The sequence below is a fragment of the Chelon labrosus genome, assembly GCF_963514085.1.
Source record: "Chelon labrosus genome assembly, chromosome: 1".
In the NCBI taxonomy this organism is placed as follows: domain Eukaryota; kingdom Metazoa; phylum Chordata; class Actinopteri; order Mugiliformes; family Mugilidae; genus Chelon; species Chelon labrosus.
The window spans coordinates 27,963,125-27,977,181 of NC_140337.1; the positions used below are offsets into that span (position 1 = coordinate 27,963,125).

The following is a 14,057-nucleotide window of genomic DNA, read 5'->3' on the forward strand; positions in this document are numbered from 1 at the left end:
GTGTCTTTGTCTCTGGGCTCAGGTGTTGTTGACAGACAAGTATCCAGGTAACCAGTGAGCTGAAGAGAATAAATGTCATTCAACAAATGGCATGTGTTGTTAGTTTAATGCACACGTCTAAAGAAAAAACATACTGTACATTTCACACTTCTTGCAGCACTGGATTAAAAATGATTATCTATTAATCTGATTAATTAAAATAATATTTTTATCCTATATAACAATAAAGGACATTGTCATCCTTTTGTTCTTTTCAGTTTTATACAGACAGATTTATTTAACAGGAAAAATGTCACGACTAGTTGTCAAGTTAATTGTCAAATAACTGGATCCCAACATCAAAGAACTACCGGTGATGAAGGCAAACCTCACTACTCTTGCGTCTGGGGCAAGAAGTTGCACTTGAAGGCACCACAAAGAGGAAACAGGAAGAGCTACTATTAGCTGGGAGGCTACAAATTTAGGAAGGGCTACTATCAGTTGGGAGCCTAGGAAGAACTACAAACCATCGCGCAGAACTGTCCTTTCCTGAATCATGCTGATCAGTTGCTCTACACTTTATTTCTTCTAGATCACGATGTTTACATGTACATTACATCTGTGTGGTCTAACTTGAATTCAGCCTCACTAAATGAAGCTTTGGTGTGCACTGAGCAGGGGTGTGTTCTCGTTGGGGTTTTCATCTCTCTCCAGAGCCCGACGAACGTTCTGCCAGAAAACTCCACGGTGACCACCAGCCAGTGGCCAGCTCAGGTAGGTGCACCTCTTCACCAAACGTCTCATTTGGTAGTACGTGGACAGATGCCGGGACGGGATGTCCTCCAGAAACAGCATGATCAGCACATCCTTGTGCTCACTGAAAAGACGGAAGCTGCAGACAACACACACAGGACATCTGAATCAGTTCGGGGGACGTGTAAAGATGGCGTGATAATGGAGAGGCAGCGCCCCCACCTGGCCATCTGGATCTCCCTGGAGCACCACTCGCTCTGCAGGTAGTGTCGGCTGATCACTGAGATGGTCTTCCTGCTGTTGTAGATGGCCTCTGTGATGTTTTCTACGATTGGCCTTCCTGTGCAAACAACAGCTTCTTTCAAGTCACTTCATTAATGCTATGAAGGTAAAACATGTTATGCACCGAATGGAAGGAAAGGGATGGATGTGGCGATGTTAAAATAAAGTTAAGCCTGGTTTAAGGGATACTATTAGCTTGGAGACTGTGGATTTAGGAACTTCTACTCTTAGCTGGGAGGCTAGGGAGAGCTACTATTAGCTGGGAGGCTATGAGGCTAGGAAGATCTACCATTAGTTGGAAGACTAGGAACCTAGGAAGAGCTGCTATTAGCTGGGCGGCTAGGACGGTAGCATGGATTTGTCGATTTTACGCCTGCAACTAGTCAACGTGGAGCCTATGAGGGGTGATGACGGTGAAAGTATTTACAGATGTGCGCTAGCGTGTCGTCATTGTTCTGTAATTATGCCAGTAAACACATGGCGGTGACTTCTGACGAAGTTGTGAAGTCACCTTTTATAATTTTATTGACCCGAGTGTAGTTTTTTAAGGGCATCTGATCTGGTCAGCCTTCAGACTCATGCATCATTTACTCAAATTGGCTTTTCTGCATTGCAGTTCATCAACACACTGTCACACCAGTGCAGCACTTCTCACTTTTATCGGTGGTGCTGTTTAAAACACTTTGAAGTAAGCACACACTCTGAATAAGCAACAGAGGAAGTCAGAGACAAAGAGGTACCTGGTTCAAAGTCTCTGTGATGCAGACAGAGTCTCCAGCCCTGCTGACCCTCCAGCACCGGGACCAGCTCCTCATAGACCCAGGCCTCATCGTGAACGTTGTAGGAGACAAAGGCATCGTAGCGCAGTGGGGTGCTCGCCTTCCTCCTCTTGCTATCGTAGACAAACGCCAGGAAGAGGTAGTAGGCGTAGGTTAAGTGCCACCTCAGAAAGTGATAGGTGAAGGACGTGAGGAGAGTGACCACAATCAGACAAGTGTTGGCAATGAAGCATAAGAAGCTGGTGTCAATCCAACAAAAGTCAATGTCAAAGTCTAGGAACTCGACTCCCTGTTGGCTCACAGGAAAAGCACAAGCATACTGGTGACCATTGACAGCCTGAGTTTGTTTGCTGCTCTGAACCCACTGGTTAAAGCCAGAATTAGAGCATTCACATGCTAAAGGGTTGTCAGTCAGGTCCAGGTATGTCAAGGCAGGGAGGGACTGAAAGACCTTCTCATTGATGATTGACAGCTTATTTTCGCTGAGTTTCAGCCAGCTGAGTGCTAGCAACGTGGTCCCAGCCAGGAAATCCAAAGACTTGAGTTTATTGTCGGACAGGTCGAGCGCCTTCAGGTTTGGGATTGGCCGGAACAGCTCGGGGGGTAAATTGGACAGTTCGCTGTTGATTATCTGGAGGCCTTTCAGGCGTGGGGTGTATTTGAATGTGTCCGGGTGCAGGGACCCCTTGAAGAATTTCTGAGTCATTAAATACTCTAAAGACTTCAGACCGCTGAGCAGATCTGGTGGAATATCACTGTGAGGTTTGTCATAAACTCTGAGCATCAGCCTCTTCAGGTTGGGTAAATCTGAGAAAGGCGGCTCGGAGTCTTGTCGGGAACTCTTCTGGCTCCATTTATAGGTAAGACGTATGTTCAGATCCTCTAAACGTCGTAGCCCTCTAAAAGTCTCTTTCGTGTATTTATCAAGTGACACACTAAGGGTTTGGAGATTATCGAGTCCTTCAAAAGCCCCATCGTAAACAATATAATACGTGTCTGCTTCTAAATCCAAAACACGAAGTGAAGACAGACTCCCGAAAACTCCTTGCTTGAGGTTCAAGCCACCGTTACTGTTCAAATTCAAAGATTGCAGTTGCCGTAAATTAACACTGAAGGCATCTTCTAAAGTAAAAATGTTATTCTGTCCAACATCGAGGCCTTTCAAGACGTCGAGATTCTGGAAGACACACGCTTGAAGGCTGGAGATGTGATTGTGGTTCAGACTGAGGTTCGTCAGTCTTGTCAGATTCTGGAAGTCGAGGCAGTCGAGCTCGTTGATGAAGTTAGACCTCGCGTCCAGAACCTCCAGAGTGGAGAGTCCTCTGAGTGTAAGCGGCAGTTTAGTCAGATGATTCGTGCTCAGGTCTAGGGACGTGAGCTTTGTCATCGATAGGAGCGCGTGTTCCGACATCCCTGACAGTTCACTGCCGGATAGAGTTAGCTTGGCGAGCTGAGAACAACGCCGCAGCATGTTGTCGTCTATGGTCACGATTTTACTAGACAGTAACTCAAGGGTTCTTAGGGAAGGAATTTGGCAGGCGACGTCCAAGAGACCCTCATCTATTCTTTTTTTCATGGAGTACAGATAAAGTTCTTGTAGCGAGTCCGCGGTCTGCAGCATCGCTACGTACGACTCAAAGCTTATGTAACTTCCGCTTAAGTACAAAGTAGTTAGACTCCTCAGAGAGGTCTTGTTTGCTACATCCCACTCAATGTCACTGCTGCACTTTGAGAAGTCCAGAGAATTCAGATAAGGAAAGATGTCTCTTGTAATCCTGAACATTCTCAGTGGATTCAGATTTAGCCCCAGGAATCTGAGGTTTGACACATTTAAAAGCAAGTCATCTGATTGAAAAGAGGTGAACCTGTTATAACCAAGATTTAAAAAGTGTAAAGATGGTAGATTTAAGATCGGAGCAATATCAGTGACTTGATGTAAGTGGTTACACACCAGTGTCAGCTGTTTCAAGCTGACCAGGGACTGAAAGGCCATAGGGGAGATAAATGAGATCTGGTTTTCGGACACAGACAGCGCTCTTAATTTGGACAGACCGTAAAACATGTTGTCTGTCAGATTTGTGAGTTTATTCCGATCCAAGACTAGATAATTTAACTCCACCAAGTCTGCAAAAGCTCCATCATCAATGTGCAAAATCATATTAAATTGAAGTTGTGCCGATTTAAGTTTCCGTAAACCCGTTAAATCAGTCCTGGTGATGCTAGAAATACTGTTCGTGGTAAGATCTAGCGATGTCGTGTTTCTGGGAATGTCATCCGGAATAGCAGTGAGGTCACGGCCTTCGCATGTGACGCACACATTATCGGCATTTTCAGAGTAGAGGATTACGCAGTGTTTAAGCGAAAAGGCAGACGAGGGGGCGTGGTGAAGCAAGAAATGGGGAAGTAAAATAAGCAGCAGAGGCCAACTTCCTGATGCCCGCATGTTGAACGACGGCTGCAGCTAGTTGTGTTGAACAAATCTGAGGAGAATAAAAGAAGTCAAGACTTGAGGTGTTAGTCTGATTTTAGCATCCAACTGTATTCCTAAAACATTTCAGCAGGATTAGCCTTTAGCCGCCTGCTACCAGGAAGTTGACACAATTAGATTTTGGTGGCTACTGTTGGATGAAAATCAAAGGTGATTCAAAGGTGAGTCCACCTAGAAGTTCATACTCATCATCCAGTGCACCGTGACAAAGTTTGGTTCAAGCCTCTTCACTGGGAATCCTCTGACTTTCCTTGTAGCCCCAACATGTGGTTGGCATTTGTATTTCTAAGCCAGACTGTTCAATGCATAGTTCTGAAATTTGGTACACACATTAATATCGCCCTCAGGAAAAATTGTAGAGACTTTGGTGATCCTCTGACTTTTCCCGTTGAGGTTTCACGCAATCAAACACCTGCATCAATATGTTAACCCTTTATAGGGCAAGGAACCATATTTGGTAACTTCAGCACACATATTAAATTGCGTCCCTGTGCATTTCAGTGAGGTTTAGAAGAATATGGTTTTCACTCAGCCAATCAGAGAAGATCACAGCAACATTCTCAGGTCAAATCAGAGTCAAATGTGGTTAGGGTCCACCTCTGCATGACCGCTGAGCGTAACTACTTTATAAGGTACCAGGAAGAAGTTCTACTGGTTGTTTGTTTACCACTTAAGGACAAGGAGCCAAATATATGGTGAATTCATTAATCTTGATTTTCTGCATAAATATTTGGAAAAATCTCACAAAAAGTATTTCACAAAATGCCTTACAGTAAAACTCTAGGGTACCACAGCTTTAAACGCATCCTAGATATAAATACATCAATAGGTATAACAATCCAATAATACAATGATAAATATTTTACTTTTTGTGCATTTTATTGATAAGACTGCTTAAAGAGTCTGAAAGTGGTAAATGTCACAGTGATGGAGCATTTTATACACTTTAAACAGACATTACTTCCTTACTTCCTTTCAACGACAACGACAATACTGTTTTTTATTTAGTATTAAAAAAAAAATTCTCTGTAAAGTTTTGTTGAAGTGGACTTACCACTCTCTTCCACTGCCTCTACATCTGCAGGAATGAAGTGAAATGCATCATTTAACTCGCAAACTATCACTAGTAACAGCTCAGACGTGTGACAAACGCGCAAATACAAGAATGTGTGATAATAACAAGAAGCAAAGGAAGTAACAGTCCAAGTGCTTCTGCTATATGACAGTGTAGCTGTGACTTTACTACACTTAAAGTGTTAACTCCTCAAGATTTTTGTTTGCACCATTTACTGTCCAGCATTTTGGATCAGCTTGGAACACTCAGAAGTTGCGTGCTTTGCAAAGAAACTTTTAGAAATTTACAGTTAGCTGATTATGGAGATGTTCAAATTTCCCAGCTGATAGCAGCTTTTCCTAACTTTCTAGCCTCAAGCTAATAGTAGCTGTTCCTAGCCTCCCAGCTAACAGTGATGCTAATCCTAGCATCCTACCCTCCCTGCTAATAGTTGTTTCCCCTATACAGACTACTGCACCTGCTGGTATGGAGAGTTATTTCCTCCAAAATGTATGTACAAGCTGGTTGTTAGCTGTAGTCTTTGTGGTGCGCCCAAGTGCACAATATGTGGTTTTCATGTCTCTATCACGTCCCTGCCCACTGGCAACAATCTTGCGTTCTCTCTCTGTTTTCAGCTTTTGTACCTTGGTGAAGATTTCTAACCTTATTTCTGGACAGCTCTGTGTTTTTAAGTCAAGGTAAAGCTGGGTCCACAGGGACCCAGGCCCAGGGGCCCAAAGAGTCAGAGGGCCCCATGAGCTTCACCTACAAAATGTCAACAAAAGAGACACACACTGACTATAAGAAGACATAAAACATAGAGCTACATGGAGACACAAAATGGCATTAATGGAGCATTACTTGATAAGCAGCAGAGGTCACATTCTGACCATTTTTGGTTTTTTTGAGATGCAAGACTTCAGAAGATTTGTGAAAAATAGTGCAAAGATACGAAAAGGCATAAGGGAGGGAAAAATAACAACTGAAGAAAAAGAAGGAGACTAAGACTGATACAAAGAAAAGACAGGAGAAGATGGAGGAGAACAACTGAGGAGGAAGCTATAAAAATATTAAAATGAGGTATGTAGTGGCTAGCGGCTAGGCTGAGAGGCTGAGAGCCCACATTTGTCTAGCTAGGAAAGATTCAGAAATAATTTACTTGGCACCCAGTGCTTAATAATATTATAGAAATAATGTTCAGTACACTTGAACCTACAGAGAAAAGAACCATTAATAATCCTCCTCCAACACACACACACACACACACACACACAAAACGTCCTAGTAAGAAGAATTATCAAGCATATTTTGCTTTGATTTGAGATATTTCAGTTTTTGCAGTGTAAAAAAAGAGGAGGAGAGTAAGAGTCCTGTTTCCTCCTCCTCCCTCTCTCCCTCCTCGTTTAATTTATTCATTGGTGTTGGAAGAAGAAGCGAAGGAGCAGTCAAAGATTTCCTCTCGTCCTCGGCAGGCGGTCATGATGGGATTACCACCGTCGACGACACCTCTGTAGGTACGACTGAAATGAACTTAAAGTTTGCTGTAATGTGCTGTAATATTACTGTTGTGATTTTTTTTAACATCCAGTCAGGAGATTACAGAACTGCTTCCTTGCTGGTCTTGTTTTGCCTCCTATTTGATATTTTATCATATTCTCAATCATTTTAATTATCTTGATATTCTCACGTTAACAGTGTCATCACAATGTTTTAATAGATCAATGGATATTTATCTCAAAAGAAAATGCAAATTAAGTTTTTTTAAATTGACACTTTTGGATATGTGACGTCCTTATAAAAAATAAATCCATATAATATGGATATAATACCATATAATATACTTTTACCAATTACAATTACAATAATTATATGTGGAAATGATCATCATGAGGTCCAATAAGGACTTCAATTTAAAAACAAAAGACAAAACCAAACTGAACTATTATTTCCTGATAGCATAACCAATAAAATAATAATTTCCCAATTGCGTGTGATATGTCATCTGTCATGTTTCTTGTTATAATCACCTAATCTGACAGAGTGGCCTTCATATGTCGTTGTATAACATTTGACCTTGTCTCGTCCTACTGATTTGTTTCTCCCCCCGTCCCATCAGGTTCTGACCTTCAAACAAACAAAATTCGTTTGGACAAGTGGTCTCCATCGCCATGGAAAGCTCCTCAAATGTTTCCAAATCCAGGAAAGATGTCATCCAATCAGAGTGCCCGATTCCAAAGGAGGCGGGGTTAACCGACTCGCTCGGCGACACAGATTCCAACGCCAACTGGGGACCAGAACCAAACTTCAACCTCAACCTCAGTCTGACTTCGCCGAGCAACCCTCGCCCAGCCACAGAGGCCACGAAGCTCCATGGAGGGAACAAAAAAGACAATGGCAATAAAGTATTCGGGAAACTTAAGGGGAAAGGGACATTCGCTATGGAAACGGACAAGTCGGCAAACACCTTAGCAACCACTGCCATGTCACCGGGGCCGAGAGATACTGACCTGTTGCAGCAAAGAAGCAAAATTCCAGCTTTGTCATGCTCGCCAACAGCCAACACAAACCGCAGAGATGAGCAAAGGCTGAAATCTCCAAATATCAAACATACCCCAACACTCGGCCCCAATATGCACATGGACAATAACACAGCGGCAAGTCCGAAACCTCGTCGACTCGAGCAAACAACAGTGGCTAATAGCCCCGGAGCTACAGAAAGAGTTAAAACACATCTACTGAAAACAGAATCGGCAAAACCACAAACTTCACTGACAACCGAGCTGGTGGCAAAGACTTCAAACAAAACAACACTAAGCTTAAAAGTGGGGTCAAGCAGGAAAGAAGATGGCGGAAAAGAGACACTGCACCTCCCCGTCATTCCTAAAGTCCACAATCAGAAAGAAACTACAAATGCCATCAGTCCAAAACTGGCCAGTCGGACCACTACAGTGGCAGCCAAAACTCAAAAACCAGACCAAGCAAGCGTGATCACCAAGTCAAAGCAACTAGCTGGGCATGACTCAAGACCTCATGGTTCTGACACGTCCCACATAAATAAAACACAATCCCCAAGTCAGGGTGCAGAATCAGCACTGCTTAGTACCAAGATACCTCAACCAACTTCTCTGAGTCCTAAACCATCCACACAGAGAAAAGCCGCCGGGACTAGAAACACTGAAGCATCAGGATCCAAGGAGCATCTTGATAGTAGAGATTTGAGTTCTGCTTCTGGAAGCCATTCCCAAACCCAGACCATTTCCAAATCCATTTCACACTCTAAAGCAACAACAGTGTCTAAGGACAGTCTGGATTCAGACTCCAAAACTAGTTGGAATGCCAAGGCTAGACTAGACCCCAACTCCAAAGTTAGTCCGAATCCTAAATCCAGGATTAGTTCCCAAGAGAGTCTTGACTGTAAAAATATTTCTGAATTTAAGGCATATAAAACCAGTCTAGATTCTAAGTCTGTTGTGGTTTCTAAAACTGGCACGAAGTCAAACCACGACCTGGATCCTAGACCTCTGCCAGGCTCTGAAGTCAGTTTCTTTTCAATTGTAGCACCTGGATCAGAGGTGACTCTCAAACTTGGACCGACCCATTCATCATCAAAACACAGTCTGACAGCCTCTGACTCTAAGATGGACCTCGTCGGATTGATTTCCCCATCAAAAAACGCTCCTTTTGGGTCCAAACATGACAAGCTCAAGGAGCCCAGTCCAGACCCAAAGTCTGGATCACTTACTTCCAAGTATGGGCCAGTCCGGTCTAGTTCAAAGTCTTCTCTGACTGATTTGTCTTCCTCCTTGACGTGCTCCGCAAGTAGGAGTCCGGGGTCTCGTTCTGGGAAAAGTCTTGGTTCCAGTCCAACTGGACTAAAGAAGGAGGTCTTGAGGAGTCCTGGCTCTACTCCAGGTAGTTGACATCTAACAATCTGTGTTGAAAAAAACGATCAGAAATTAATTATAATCTCTTAAATCCAACGTTTGTCCTCAAAAGTAAGCGAGAGCCTGACACTTGAGACCAAAGTCTTTTCATTTATTCCGGGGTACCAGTGTTCTACACATTTTTTATGCTAAATACTTTCTTTCCAAAGCAAACAGCACATGTTACCAGATATGTCTCAAATAAGAAAAGACCTGAAGAAAGTCTTAGAGGATTGAAGACATGTTTCAGAATCTAATACTAGGAAGAGTTGTTCTTTCTGAACCTAAAAGGTAAAAAATCAAGGTATAGTGGTATAGTAAGGTAGAATATACAAAGGTATATATATTGCAATAAATATGGATATGAAGATATGAAGGTAAAACAAAAATACTGATATATTTAAGATATGTAAGCTATATAGGTTATTAAATGTGTCATATTGTATAAAAATATATTATAGTGTAGTGTAAAGCTTTAAAGATGTGCAGGTAATACGTTTAACATATTGGGATGTGTAGGCCTCAGTAAGGTCAATAGGTTGGCGCCACCACATTGCTGGTCAAAAACAAAGCAATGAGCACAAGATTAGTTTTACCAACTCAGAATAGCTAATCATGCTGTTAGCTTAATGGTTATATTTGTTTTCTCACTTCCAGGTATTCCTGTGATCTCAGGCCCCCTGGCCACCTCCAGTCCTAAAACCAGAACCGCTGTTGCCTTGATGATGAGGGGAACGGAAACAAACCCCACCAGCGCACCACCCAGTGCCGGTCTGACTCGGGGCCTCACCTTTGACTCCATCACCAAGACAATGGTGAAAACAGATGCTTCCGTGCCTGAGAGCGAAATGACAGCTGTAGAAGGAGGAGGAGGAGGAGGAGGAGGAGGAGGAGGACCGGCGGCTTCCCGGGGAGCCGTGACTGACAATGCAGGGTGGTCGCCAGGAGATACCAGGAGGGTACCGGGCACACCACTGAGCGAACCGAGTCACCGGGGAGATGCAAATGCCGCCACTGCTGGTAGCTATGTATTGTTGTCATTGGCAACCAGTGTGGAGGGTAAGAAAGAGAAGGATGAGAAGGGCAAACAAAGAGATGCTTTGGGGACTTCTTCCTCGCCCGTACGCCCTCTTTTTGATCCAGCAAATGTTAAGAAGGTCAGGGAGACGGCGACCATGACTGAGCAAAGTGAGGAGGTCCAAATTAGGGCAGGGGAGCGGAGGGAAGTGGGCATCCAGGCGAAGGTGGAGGTTGTCGAACGCTCAGCTTCCACCAGCCCGAGTCTCCACCGCGTCAGGGTTGACTCGCCTGGGTGTCAGTCAGGAAGTTGGACCTCACCAACAGCCCCGTCGCTGTGCAGCATCCCTGCCGCTCAGCCGCCCTTCCAGCATGTCTGCACAATCGACATTGAGCTGTGCAGCCAGTCGCTGCCTCCTTCCGCCATGACGGACAAGGCTAGCTCCCTCCCCGCCTCGCTACGTCTGTACAGCTTCCAGCAGAGCCCCGGCCTCATGTTGCGACCACGCCAAAACCAAAATGTTAGCGCTGAGAGCATCTGGGAAGAAGAGGAGGAGGACGAGAACGGGGAACACCAGGAGGAGGTGGAGGAAGAAGAGGAAGAGGAGACGGCGAAGCCACAGGAGGTGGCTTGGGACGAGCAGGGGATGACGTGGGAGGTGTACGGCGCCTCGGTGGACCTAGAATCCCTGGGCACGGCGATCCAGTCCCACCTGGAGTCAAAGATTCGGGAGCAGGAGAAACACATCAGGACCCTGAGGAAGTCCATCTGCTCCAACGGCAGTTCCAGAGGCTATGACGTGAAGAAGATGAGGAAGAGGAGAGGGGGAATTCTGGGATGCTGTGGCAAATCGCCGGCAGTAGCAGACTGACCAGTCCAGAGAGTTCAAATCCCTCCAACACACAAAGTCTACACCGAACGTCTTTACTGCACTTACCTCCTCATGTTCCTGCTGTAGTTTGGAATATAACACCTTATGCAACCGTGTCGCCAGGAAATTATGTTTATCGATAAATTACAGGGAGGCGGTCAGGGTTGATGGCTGCCCGCCTGGATGGACGCTTGTTTAGCAAGGTCAATGAGAAGGAAAGGGTTTTTGTTAATATTTAACCTTAAAGTCTCAATGAAAGCGAAGTTATAGAGCCTTTTATCTTCCATCCTGCTCTGTGGCTTCAAGTGACAAAGAATTTGTGCAAGTATTTTTAATATGTGATTGAATTACTCATCTATGTAGAGGCAAGAAATCTTTTTTGCTTTTTTTCGCTAATTTGCATTGAGCAATTTTCGTTCTCTGGTCTCAAGTTCTGGTAGTAGCATCAGAGGGCTAACCTTCACTAACACCTTCGCCTGTGCTGCTACACCAGGTCAAGTAATGAGTTCTGTGATATTGCCGTTGAAGGTAGTTAGCTTAGCAGGTCTCAGTAGCTGCTGTGGCATTTCTTCAAGTAGCATATTTCAGGTGGCTTAGACACTTGATGTATACGGACTGTAAGTAACAATCCAGTGGAAGGGAATTTATCTTAAACTAGTTAAATAATTAGAAATCAGAGAGAAAGGAGTCAGTAGCTGGATAATTAGCTTCACTATTTGATGTGCACTCTGGCATCAAACTGAAAAGCCTTTTAAACTTTTTTTGAACATCTGTGGCCCTAGGTTATCTGATTCAGAGAGACCACTCTGATTGGCTGTTCAGTTTAGAGAACCAGAGCATGAGAAGAGAAACAGGAAGCACACACAAAAGTTCAAAGGTCACACAGAGGGCTCATATTTCCTCAACAACTTGATAATCTAGAATCAAACTGTAGCGCAACTGATCAGCACGATTCAGGAGAGGCCGGCTCTGTGCAATGGTTTGCAGCTCTTCCTAGCCTCCCAGTTAATGGTAGCTTTTCCTAGCCTCCCAGCTAATAGTAATTCCTCCTAGCATCCTAGCCGCCCAGTCAATAGAAGCTCTTCCTTGCTTCACAACCTCCCAGCTAATAGTCGCTGTTCCTTGCTTCCTAGCCTCCCAGCTAATAGTCGCTGTTCCTTGCTTCCTAGCCTCCCAGCTAATAGTAGCTCTTCCTAGCCTCACAGCCTCCCAGCTAATAGTAGATCTTCCTACCCTCCCAGCTAATAGTAACTTCTCCTAGCATCCTAGCCGCTTAGTCAATAGAAGCTCTTCCTAGTTTCCTAGCCTCCCAGCTAATAGTAGCTTTTCCTAGCTCCCTAGCCTTCCAGCTAAACTGTAGCTAATAACAAATTAGCACAGCTAGCTTGTGTCACGAAGAATGCGATAAGGACTGCCCGCATAAATGACATTTCTCAGGGTGAGGGGTCACAGGATAGAAACTTGATTGATGTGAAGTTTTGAAGATGTATAAGTTGTGTTTTTGTCTACTTGTTATAATCAATATGTTTTTGTTTTGCATTCTCAAGCTGTTTTTTTTTTTTTTATCAAACAGCAGCAGTAGTAGCAGGAGTCAGTGGAACTGTACTTAATCCAGGGTTTGGGGTTTAAACAGAGGTGGTTGTTGACGTGTATCAAAGAGGACAGCAGCTTCACTGCTGGTAAATATTTCATCCACTTTCTTTTTTAACAGATGCTGCACAAAGCACTCAAGCTGCAGAAGACCCCGAGAAAGACAGCAAATTGTTTCTTGCAGATGTCTTAGATGGAAAGCATGTTTACTTCCTTTGTCGACATCAACTTCCTTCACTTTCTTTCTTTCTTTCTTGGTCACCAGTCTTTAGTCTGTTATCATTACTTGTTGCAGTTGCAGGCCTGTTCTGACAGGGGGCAGCACATAAACATTATTTATTTACTTTTTGGCTTTACAAATGTTCCTCCTCTCTGCCGACCCCCTCCGCCTTCCTTAATAACTCCCTCTTCTCCTCCTGTGGTGGAGTTGTGTCGTCAATGAATTATTCAGAAACATTAAAGTCACGCTCATGTTAACAACAGAGTCTCTCCTCCATGTTTTATTCAGTCCGCAGTCAGGAGTTTTGTAGGAGGTAAGTGCTTTAGATCCCGTTTGCAGAGAAAGAAACGCTCCTAAATTATTCACTTTTTCTTAAAGATTAATAACGATGTAGGATAATGTAGCTATAGAAATGTAAACTGAAACAATCCAGGTCACACGAACTAACTACACTAAGAGTAGATTCTACTATGTATTATCCCGCTAACAAGCTAAAAATTATTATTATTAGCTCATTTTGAGGCTATGGCCATTTTTAGTAAGTTATGTAAAATTATGCGGTTACATGCAACAACAACAACAAAAAAGATAATATTGCCTTTTGTTTTTAACTTTTCCTTGAAGAACCAAACTGTAGTCAAATGGCCTTTGGTTGGGGGTGAAAAGCAAAAAGAAATAGGTATTATTCAATTATTAATGTTATTATTTTAATTTGTTATTTTCTTATTCTTTAACAGACTTTTTTGTGGCACTCCTGTGACTCCATGCTAAAAGTACACGGACAGAGAGAGAACAAGGGACTTAAGACGTATACAAGGAAGTGTAAAATGATTTATGTTACTTTCATTTATTTTGGCTTTACATTTCCACATTTATATTCTTATTCTTATACTGTTTGTATTTTTCATCTTTGTGGCACTCCTGTGACTCCATACTAAATGTCAACTAGCTAAAAACATATAGGCGAAAAGAAAATATGAAGTCATCAAAAATATAAACAGAATGACCTCATGGCTTCTTGGCACACAGAATTAACACAACCATAACTTATATTTACGCAGTATTCTGCTTCCTCTTTCTGTAATTTTTTTTTACATATT

The 14,057-nt window shown here is 43.3% G+C and overlaps 1 protein-coding gene across 1 annotated transcript; it reads right to left on the reverse strand.

The window, feature by feature from the left end:
- Positions 1-296: 296 nt before the first annotated feature.
- Positions 297-4,236, reverse strand: LOC311503466 (uncharacterized protein; the record flags this gene model as incomplete). The annotated part of the gene is made up of 3 exons (XM_084566195.1): positions 297-871; positions 955-1,072; positions 1,755-4,236. 3 exons carry the CDS (start codon positions 4,234-4,236, stop codon positions 628-630), a joined length of 2,844 nt encoding a protein of 947 aa, XP_084422321.1. The 3' UTR covers positions 297-627.
- Between the last annotated feature and the right edge of the window lie 9,821 nt (positions 4,237-14,057).